The sequence below is a fragment of the Pyxicephalus adspersus genome, chromosome 8 (genome assembly GCF_032062135.1).
Source record: "Pyxicephalus adspersus chromosome 8, UCB_Pads_2.0, whole genome shotgun sequence".
Classification (NCBI taxonomy): domain Eukaryota; kingdom Metazoa; phylum Chordata; class Amphibia; order Anura; family Pyxicephalidae; genus Pyxicephalus; species Pyxicephalus adspersus.
In genome coordinates, this window is record NC_092865.1 from 52,664,625 (window position 1) to 52,675,992 (window position 11,368).

Here is an 11,368-nt window from a genome sequence, read left to right on the forward strand (position 1 = left end):
GTGTCAGTTTTTATTTATTTGTTTAAAACCTTTAAACCTAAAGAAGATACAAATGTTAAGAATTACCTTTCAGATTTCAGCTGTAACTTTGCAGCACGGCTCACTTGTTCCCTCAACTCTCTTAGCAGAGCATCAACAGCTCAGCTTATTTTGAATCCCAAAACAGTAACTTATCAGCGACTCAACATTCTCATCTCTAATTCAGAGTTAGCTAAAGATCAGAGCTGGAAAAAGAACAGTTAAATGTCTTCATCATTGCTTCTGCCATGAACTAAGGATGAATGGATCAACAGTGCCTGCAACTACATATGTCAGTGAGGGCTTGCAATAAAGCTAATTTATTGATAGAAATTGCCACCTGCTTCTACTTGCACTACGTATGCTCACAATCAGTTGACGTTTCCTCCTGAAACTGTAAAAAAAAAAAGTGTGTGGAAGTTACATAGCAGGAAGTTGGCCTGTTTTCCTGTATCAGTTTGAGCATTGAGGTCATATTATTATTTTTTCTACATGGTCACCACATGCACCACATATGCATCAGCTGGACAATTTTTACATACTTTTTGTAGTGAGCCGTGTTTCACTAAAAGGGGAAGAAACTTCTCAGGTCTGAGCCTGCGATGGGGGAACAGACAGATTGTGTTCAGAGACACAACCCACCCACCTCCCTGGGCCTACAATCCATACGGAAGGCGTGGTCTGCGGCTCCGGACGGTGCCCCCCCAGCGGGGTCCTTTTCCTGACCAGAGCCGCAGACCACCAAAATCTTCCCGCGGACCACCGGTTGGCGACTGCTGATGTATACAACCTAAAGTCTCCCATTCAGTCTTTACCACCATGGCTGCAAAGACAGAAGAGAAGGGATCCTCCCCTTACAACTAAAAAATGGACATTTTTTCATTATATAAATGGGTTATCCACCTTTTTATTTAATGTTATCAATGTCATGATAGGTCCGCTTCAAGGTACTTACACAGCTTGCATTAAAAAATTAATTTAATGATGTATTGATAAACTAATAGATGCATTGATTTGTGTCTGTCATATCTGCCTGGAGTTCAGCTTTAAATGTCTGATGATCCCTATTTATATTTTCGGTAGTACCAAGCTCATATAAAAAAGAATTGGCAGGCAACCAATTAACTGGATTCTTTATTTTCATAGGACAATTAACCCAGTGATATGAGTGTGTGTATAATTTTAGTCCTTGAAAGGAAGAATTTGGAGGATAATTTGCAAACACGGCTCATCAAAGCTCCACTTATTGTTTTAATAAGGCATGGGGGTGAGGGAGCTTTGAAAATGTATTTCTTTATTTATTGTGCTCAGAGCTCTGTTCCATTATACTCTCTGCTCCAGCACAATGAGATAAGGTGCAAGAAAGGTGGAGATGTTGTCCCCATAGTAAAGGTTTTTATCTATGGACCTCAGACAAAACGGGCCTCTTCCTATTATGTACAGATGCAGGTGGCTTCTCATTACATGTGCAATGTTGTATCTCCAACACATAAGCAGTCAAATGTTGAAAAGCAATGAACGCATGCCAAGGAAATTTAAAAAAGCGTTGGTTCCTATTATAAATGCTACTGAGTATAAAAGGAAGGGTGCTATATCTGGACATGTAATTTATGGACTATAGGCCATTTAAATGTGTTGATATACTCAGAAGGTTTTATAATAAAACAACCAAGTTTTTTTATTTTATATTGAGTGCAACAATTGCTTTTTCTCTTTGGAATTCTGGAGAAGAGTTGGACATGCACCTGCGGCAAACACTGGCAATCAAAGTCAGACCTGTGACTATGGCAAGCACCAGCAACTTGAGTTGATCAAGTACAGCAGTTGAGAACCCTGCTTAATGGGTAACCTAGGTTCTCTCTACATTCTCATTCTAATTCACTGTGTTAAATCACACCACTGGCCCATTACTAGCCAACCCTGAAGAACAGCTCTGTTGCTAAAATGTACTGTCTGTGGGTTGGCAATCTGGTTCTGCGGGGGCAGTCTTGCTTCAAACAGTAGGCGGGGCAGTTTATCCAGAAACCCCCTTCTATACAGATCATTTCCTAAAGTCTTTAACCTATTATTCCTGCAATTAAAAATTCTCAGACAGTCAGAAAGCCCAATATCCTGCAAAGAAGATTTATTTCCACCTCTTGTTTTCTCAACCTTGTATTGATTTTATTCTCCATTAACTTGCAATGAGACAAACTGCAACCACTGTGCCTAATGAGTCATAAAATAACATACTGCTTCTGTTTAGAAAAAAAGTTATATAACAAGAAGATACAAAAAAAAAAAAACAACCAAAGTTGAAACTTAAGGTTGCCATAGACACCTCAGCTAGTTTATATTGCTGGTATTGCTAAGTACACCAAAGCCCACTTGAAACAAATGTATTTGTTTGCAGATGACAGCCGAGGTCTTTTGGAATACCACACCTTGCGGAGAATAAAAGCGCTTAGGAGACCTGACAGTTGTAGCTGAAATCTCATCATCATCCTGTCAGCAGATCTCTGTGTGATATTTGCAGCTCTTACTGTACTCTGTGTTCCTTGTGTTTATTGCTTCCCCTACTAGAACAAACTTTTCTCCTGAAAACAAATTGAAACCTGCAGGAAAAAATTGCAGGGAATGCATACTGAAAAGCGCTGAACACTGTTTAATTTTTTTTTTATTTTTTGAAGGTGTCTGGAGCAAACCCGGGCGGTCCACGCGCATGAGGGAGAAGAGAGCCGACTTTGTCGCTGGGTACTTAGGGGGCCGGGTGATTGCTGTAGGAGGACTCGGTAAGTCAGACAATTATGACCTGTATAACATGACCTATAAAAATTTCATTTTGGTTTATTTAGAAAAAAGTCTTCCTATATTGGGTTCAAATATCAAAGTCTTAGCTCAAAACGCAGTTGTATGTTAGGCTGCTGTTTTTTGTGTGTATCTCAAAAACTAGAAGATTATCTTTAAAGTATAATATTATTTAGGGGAAAGGCTGGAGTTTGGTGTTAATGATGGCCCTCAAAGCTGCATATCTAATCAATTACCTTGTTCCACTGCTATGATCCCCCATGGGTGCTTGAAGAAGAATCCAATGAGAGCTGCTGGGACTTGATGTGTTTCCTCCTAAATGTTTCAGTTCTATGTAAAGAAGGGGGATTCCTCCCTGATCTCTATTCATAAAAGTACTTGGTATCTCAATTTACCTTCTCAGATATACATACCGCCAAACTCTGCTCAGGTGTCGATATCCACTATATGCAGACCCCTTCCGGCCTAGATATAAAAACATTTTACCGCCTTCAAGGACAGCCATACCACAGATGGGCTCCCCACATTCTCCAGTACCTTCCAAACTACCACCTTTCAGGAAACCCAGCTGCCCTCCATTCCTAAACCCATGTAATGCCCACCCTCAATACTAATAACCAAGAAATAAAGGGGCAGGCAGTAGGGAAAACTTTACCCTAAAAGACCTCTACTGCCTTGCCCCACCCCTCACCTTGGCCTTTTGAACCTCTCTTTGACCCTTCCTTTTTTAATCCTCCCTACCAACCAGCTCTTTCCCCATCTCTCCTTCCAGCACTTTCTTTACCTCTTCCGCTGCCAGGGTGCCCATGTTACCGTGTCATGCAGTCCCTGCACCTAAGTTTCTCTTCTCTTGACTCTGGCCCTTTCTTTACCTAGGGTAGTCTGCTTGCAAATACAGCCTATCTAGGAACACCCACTCATACACCGGGACATTTACAGCTAATGGAATTTTAATTTTTACAAAAATACCCTCACAAGAGCTAATTTACAGCTTGCAACAGAGCTGATGGATCTTGAGAGTAATGCTAAAGTTTTTCTTCTTCCAAATTTGTGTTAGTTTGTTGAAATGGGGAAAAAGTAGGAATCAGGGAGGGGAAAATATAAGCAGATTAAACTTCATCTTTAGCAAAGGAGCCCCTATGTCTCCATTGTACAGATCGCTCATTCTTTAAGAAGTGAAGCGAAATATCCCCTTTCTCAATGACATCATGAATAGTGTCGCTGATAAAAATAACAGCTTAGGATCCTCCGTTTACAAGATTATCCCCTAATGTATCCAGAACATTTTTCCATTTTTAACTGACAGAGTGCAATTAATGATGTGCATTAAGCACAGCGTTCAGCTTTATCTAAATTTAATTACATGCACATTACACAGACTTAAAATAGGTGTTTAGGCCGGCCACACAAATCAAGGCTGTCTCTTCGACCTGCTAGACAAAATGTCTACAAATGTGAAATGCAAAATGTATTTATACTTCAATACCATCATTGCTATTTTTAGTGAATTCTGGATGCACAGTTGGCCTGGGGAAGCAGAAACGATTTGCATCTCCCCATCACTGTTGCTAAAGTGGATCTAAAACCACTAAAATCTCAAATAGAGTTTAACATATTAATATCATAAAATTACTTTTAATTATTTTATGTCTGAATTTTTATTATAATACCACCTGGTCATCCTGCCATAAAGGTCAGCAGCCCCTGTTATGGGGTGACAACAGTCTCTCAGTTGTGCTGATGTGTTATTTTCCTATAATTTGCACTTCTGATGGAGACAGCAAATTGCCCTCTTAACACACGTGCACTGGCAATGGTCCACCTTTGTCATTAGGAATCTAATCCAAAGCAATGATGTGCTGGAACAAGTTAATGTTGACATGGAATGGCTAAAGAAAGTGGAGGAGATGAGTAGCACTGAGATGGATTGTGAAATAATTATTTTTTTTGGAAAAACAATGACAATTGTTTATCATGTTCAGTGCTATTGCAAGTTGAATGTCATCCAATATTGATGTCTGTAATTTTACATTTAATTTGTATGATGCCATCATGGCATTATACATAGATAGATATATTAAAGGAGGGTGCAGGTTATACAGTATATGAATCAAAGGGTGAAAAATTTAGTTTTTTTACCAAAACAAAGCAACAACAATAGCTGCAAATGCCAGTTTGGGTAGGCATCATTTTCAACAATGGATGTTACATGGCAGGAAGGTGACCAGGCGATTCGTTCAGCAGGTAGCCTATTTTCTAATATCAGTTTAAACGTTGAGGTCATATTAATATTTTTACTACATGGTCAAAATAACTCCTGACCTACCTATTTGGCTAAAAGTATTAAACACCCCACCCATAGACTGAGTTTAGACGCATCCAATGGATTGTACTGAAAATGCTACAGGACAAAAATATATTGTAGGCAATTGTGCACTTCCAATTTAATGGAACAGTTTAGGAAATGCCCTTTTGTCTTGCACAATACCATCTCCATAAAAACATGGATTGATAAATTCGGTGTGAAAGAACTTGGGTGACCTGCACTTGACCTCAATCCTAACGAACCTTTGGAAGAATTGGAATGCCATTCTTGAGTCAGGTCTTCCCATCCATCATCAGTATCTGACATCTCACATACACTCTTTTGGCTGAATGGGCACAAATTCCAACAGATACACCCCAGAATCCTATGGGAAGCCTAGATGGGTGGAGGCTGTTAAAATATGACAATTTTCAGTCAGGTCCTCTCATCTTTTTTGATGTATGAATTAAGAAGGAACCTGACTGCACCACCCCTATTGTACAATTACAGGCCTATAGGGGAAAAAACACCCCTATCAGCAAGCATTGTCATCCCTTAACATACCTAACATGGTGGTTCCACTACACCTTGTCCTTTCAGTGAAATAAACTACAGTGTAACATCCTTAGCTCAGACACACTCTACAGCAGGGTTGTCAAACTCAAATACACAGAGGGCGTAAATTAAAAACTTGGACCACGTCAGGGGCCAAACTTAAAATTTATTGAAAAAATTGAGGAAGTTTCTTACTTCATCCATAACTAACAAAAACAAACCCCTCTACACCCATTTTAGGGTTGAAAAGACTAATTTCTATATATGCAGCCCGTGTGTTGTTCATCCTCTCACATCACAAGTTTGTCTGACACTAAATATTACACTATGCAGTCTCTAATGGATTAAAACAAACACAATGCCCCTGGTAGTGAGGCACCATTTAATCATTGCTTAGGCTTTGTGTCACATGATGGGTGTACAGGAATAATGTCTATGTATTGAAAATTATGATATGAGGTAGTAACATAGAGATTCATGTGGATCCTGCCAAGTGTAAGGAAATGAATAGAGATTCTCTGCATGTTCCAGCACACTATATACTAGATCCTCAGCCTAATACTGACTGTAAGCCCTCCAAGCTATGTACTACAATCATAGAAATACAGTTAGGATGATTTAACCCATTGGTTTCCTGCTGCTGGTACTGCCTGATATAGAAGATACAAATTTAATTGCTGTGCTGCTTCTATCATTTGCATGCAGAACTACAGTTACAATGTATTACTGTAGGTGCCTGTGATGAGGGGAGCGGGAGGGGCAGAGATATCTCACCTCTTGTTCCATAGACGCGAGTGATGCCGAGACTACAATTCCCGGCAATACTTGCGTCTATAGAACAGTCAATAGAACAGAACAACAATGCGGGGCCATGCATAGGCCGCTGGTCTATAGACGCGAGTGATGCCGGGAATTGTAGTAGTGGCATCACTCACTGCATTACGTAGCGGATGTGATGTAATTCATTTTTATTGGGTTTACACGTTCCTTAAAAAGAGTATTGTTAATTATGCAGCATAAAAAGCCATTTTAGGCAACTGGGCTCATCCGACCCTGGGTAACACTTCAGGAAAGGTACAATTCTTTTAATGACCATAAAGACGTGGTCTGATTAGTTTGATGTGGACAAACTCAAGTGGCCTGCACAGAGCCCTGATCCCAATCCTAATAAACACCTTTGAAAGAGTTGGAATTCCATTTTAGAGTTGATCTTCCCATTCATAATTGGTATCTGACCTTACATATACTCCTCTGGCTGAATGGGCACCAATTCCAACAGACATACTCCAAAATTTTACGGGAAACCATTCCAGATAAGTGGAGGCTGTTATAAGCCCAAGGAGGTGACCAAGTCTGTAATACTGGTCATGGATTTGGAATGGACCAGAAAAGTCACAAAGGAGTGATGGTAAGTTGTCTACAAACTTTTGTCAATATAGTGTAGGTAGCATGTCTCTTCACTTCACTTGCATCTATTCAAATATAACATACGCATATACAGTAAGTAACATATTGTTTTGCTGCTTCTTAGGAAGAGTTCAATTAGCAGATATCCACAATGACATATGCAGCACAATTTGACCATTTTATAAAAATTCTTCAGAGGAGAAACAAAGTTTCTGAGAGATACATTATCACTTCCATTTATGAAAATCCAACCACAGACATCTTGTTAATAGCTGATGAAATCTCTTAAGAAGAAGACAAACAGCTTAAAGTTCCAATTCATTAAATCCTTTTCTCATCTTAAAGTCTAATTCCTGATGGCAGCTGCTGGATTTATTATGGCAATGGCCCAATTTGTCTCAGCAGCTCATGCTCCACTACACAGTCATTCAGGTTTCTTTTTTTTTTTGTTTTTTGTGTTTTTACCTCTTTTTAGCATTGTACAATATGCTGTTGGTAACTTTGTTGGATCCTGGTGCGTTCTTTTTATTGATTGTTAGTAGGAACTTTAGTTCATAATACAAAATTAATATTAAAAGATTAAGGATACAGTGTAAGTTCCTAATTTAACTTGGTATAAACCTTTTGCAGTACTTGTGCAGCACAGCTCAGAGAGGAGAAGGGGAAGTGGCCCAAGGGGTGAGTCAATTGTGATGCAATGCAGTGAGCATGCTGAGAGTGCATAGTGAGGAAGATGAGCTGATAAGTTTGCGTCTTTGAGTGTTTTTATGGAGAAGGCAAAAAAACTCTGGTACAATTTGCTCCGATTCCATAAGGCAATCAGATGTTCCCTGGATTGACAGTCACCGTTATCTTTATTTTAAAATTTAAATACCCAGTTATATTCTGTGCTTCTAGAAAAGTATCCAGCAATCTATAGTAGTTGCTAAAACTACTTCCTGAGGGAGCCTATTCCACATTTTCTTTTTCTCCAGACGCAAAGAGCGCCCTCTTGTCCATTGTAATGACCTAAAAGTGAATTGTTTGTGAAGGGAGTTCATATGGACCATATATGGACTTTATATGGACCATTTTTATACTTATATAGGGTGATCATATGCCCCTTAAACGTCTCTTCTCAAGGGAGAATATTAATTGTATTATAGTTTAGGCAAACCATTTTCAACCAAGGTTCCTCCAGAGGTTGCAAGGGGCCCCATGAACTGTCGCTGATTGGCCTCCCATTTCATGATGTCTGAAAAGGTCTGGTACCAACACCGTTTGGTAGAGCCAACTGCATGACTACAGGAGACAAGTGGGTCATTCTTTCCATTGGCCATCAATTCAAGTGGCTTTTTTCTAATGACCCCAATACAATGTTTTTTAAATGGGTTCCTCAGGACCTGACATAATTTCAAATGTTTCTAAGGGTAAAACGAATGAGCAAAACCAGTCTAGGCTATACCATTAGTCGTCTCTCTCTTCTTTTGTTGTTGGGTATGGATGTTTTTTTTGTTAGCTGCTTCTTTGTGCCAAAGAATACAGAAATAAACGTTTCTTCTTCCTATTCAATGATTTCGACAGTGTCTTGTCCTAATACGATTTTCCATTTTTTTATATTGGAATGGATTTTTTCGGTGTAGATGATAAAAGATAAAAGTTGTTTGCAGAGGATCAATATTGGGTCATCTATCAATCTTTATAGCTAAAAAAGGTTTTTTTTCCCTTTCTGATGAAGAAAAATAATGACTGGTAGAAAACTGGACACGGGTAGAAACGAATTTCCTGCCATTTCTGAGAAATCAATTATCTAGTGCAGACTTTTACTCTGACGACAAGTAGAAGGTTTTTCATGCGAAGTAAGATGAGCTAGAATTGCTGTGTGAAGTGAGTATCCAGCCAAGAATCACAGGGGAGCAAAAGGAGAGGTCATGGTAGATGAAGTGAGCCTGTGGTGACAGACCGGTGAAAGACAAATCAGGATCGGAGCTCGGTTTCATTTCATCTATTCATTCAGTAAGATGCCCCTGAGGCTAATATAGACAGCTAAATGTAAACGTGAAATTCATATTCTGAGTCCAAAAATTCATTTAAAGCTGAGGCTTTAATCTGCTTACGTTTTGCTTTTCCCTGGTTTGTCTTTTCCTTCGCATCAACTTGCTAATGAAATGGCTAAATCAAATCTTCATGTCTCGTGTCTTATTTTAGACCCAGTGACGCCATCTTGTGCATAGCTTTCTGAAAACATTTTAGTACCCTGCCTCAATACTCCTTTCAACAGTTGTCAGCCATGATGCAAGCAGTGAGTTGGCTGTTAGGAGTAGTTGTGCAAAAATATAGATGGCTTGACCATCTGGAGGAGTAGGATTTTTAGGGGGCAGATTGTTTATGCAGATTGCCCTGGGTGATGCCCACATATGATGTTGAGTTTCCATGATTGAAATCCAGCAGAACTGTGGGTGGGATCCAGCAAGTCCTCTCACTACAGTCTAACTGCCGAAAGCTACAAGGAGGCAATATAAGACCCGACACCTTGCACAAGTCTGCATTACAGTAATCTCCTACAGGAAGGCACAGTGCAAAAGTTATGTATTGCTGGATGTGCAAAGACCTGAAAAAATACACAAACAGCACGAAGATTCAAATAAGATTGCACAAGACTCCTTTATTAAAACAATTTTTTTTTGGTCCAAATGGATGAATAGAAAAGACCATGATAAACCTATGCAGCAAATGTCATATTATCGTATTATTATTCAAGAGCACTTGTGGCCAATGGCTATGCCCACCAAATTCAGGAGGGGGGTTCAGCACTAGGCCTTAATTTTGATTGAAATGATGAAAGAAGACTCAATGTTCTTTCTTAAAACCATCTTTCTTTTATCATATTGAGTGGTCTACAGGGTTTACCAGTAGAATATCATTGCACACTATGATGCTTTTTTTAATAGCATATTCTAACAATTATCCTATGACACAAGGGGCACAGCTTGTAAAAAATCATTAAAAATCATTATTTTACATGTGCCTGGGCATATGATACCTACATACTTATTTTAGCTATTCATTTTTATTCAATATGTTTCTTTGTATGTCTACCAGCTGTACAATCAAACCTTACTATGTCTATTACACCCTTTTTTTATGGGCACTTTTAGACCCCAATCCCCCTGTACTAATGCAGTAGTGAGAAGATGGAGAAAAGAGAATTTAATCTTAGATCATAGATCTATATTTATAGGGGCCACATATTATCTGGTAAATGTATTATTCATTAGTAGCACAGTGGTGGATGATGTATTAACTACAGGTGAAGAATGAGTTTGTGATCACTGCATTTGCAGCAAGAAGGACTGTTCTTGGGATTTTATGTTATTATTTAAGCATATATTTATTCAATAAAGCTCAAGGGTGAAAGAGGGCAACTCCAAGGTGAAGAACCCCGTGCAGTGGGGGTAGCTCTGCACTTACAAGGGTAGGGTATTTGTTTTTGTGTAGGGAGATATAAACAGGAAAAACCTCTATTTGATCGGTCCTGGCTGCAGTCACTGACCTCATCTTGCATTGCAAGAGTAGTAAACCAAATTCCCACCTGAGGCCTGTAGCAGCTGGATGGAAGAGGAGTGCATTACCCACCAGAGGAACAAGGGCCAGGGTAAGTGAAGCAAGTTTTGCGTATGTTCCCCCTAAACCAGTGTTTCTCAGCCAGAGGTTGCTAGGGGTTCCTTGAGCAATGAGCAATTTGTGGCTCTTAGATCAGTTTAAGCGGCACCAATGATCTTCTTGGTTATCTGTAAAGGTGACATTCTTCCCAATGGCCAGCAATGTGAGAGGCATTCCACCTACTGACAATCACACCAATGTACTGTGAATATAGTAATTAAAGTAGGGGTTCCCTGAAGACCCTGAAGCTGCCCTAAACCAACCTTTCTCAATCATGGTTCTGTGGTTGCAAGTGGTTCCCACCCCTATCAGTTCTTATTTGGGGGTACCCAAATCTAGATTCGTCTACCATCCAAGTTATTTATAAAATTATCATGTATTTTTCCTTGATTTTGATAATTTACATCTTATACTTTTCATTTAAGGGGGGAACCATCCACTAAAACCCCCACATAGGCATATAAGGGTCCATTTATGCTGGCGGTTCCTTGTACAATGTACTGATCATGCTAACATACAGTGAGCTGTAGGTGTGATCATTTCTGACAAGGAGCTGTTAGATTTTACCATTATTTCAGAGTTTAAAAAGTTAAAAAAAAGGCTGCTCTAGACCTACAGTAATTGGGCATTTACCATTTACAGTCTACTGAAAAG

The 11,368-nt window shown here is 39.4% G+C and overlaps 1 protein-coding gene across 2 annotated transcripts in view; it reads left to right on the plus strand.

Moving 5' to 3' along the window:
* The window catches only part of KLHDC8B (kelch domain containing 8B), a 77,400-nt gene that overhangs the window by 62,899 nt on the left and 3,133 nt on the right, over positions 1 to 11,368 (plus strand). For both annotated transcript variants that reach the window (XM_072420647.1, XM_072420646.1), the window contains exon 5: positions 2,688 to 2,789. In XM_072420647.1, coding sequence (XP_072276748.1) covers positions 2,688 to 2,789 — 102 coding nt within the window. The remainder of the gene's footprint in view (positions 1 to 2,687; positions 2,790 to 11,368) is intronic.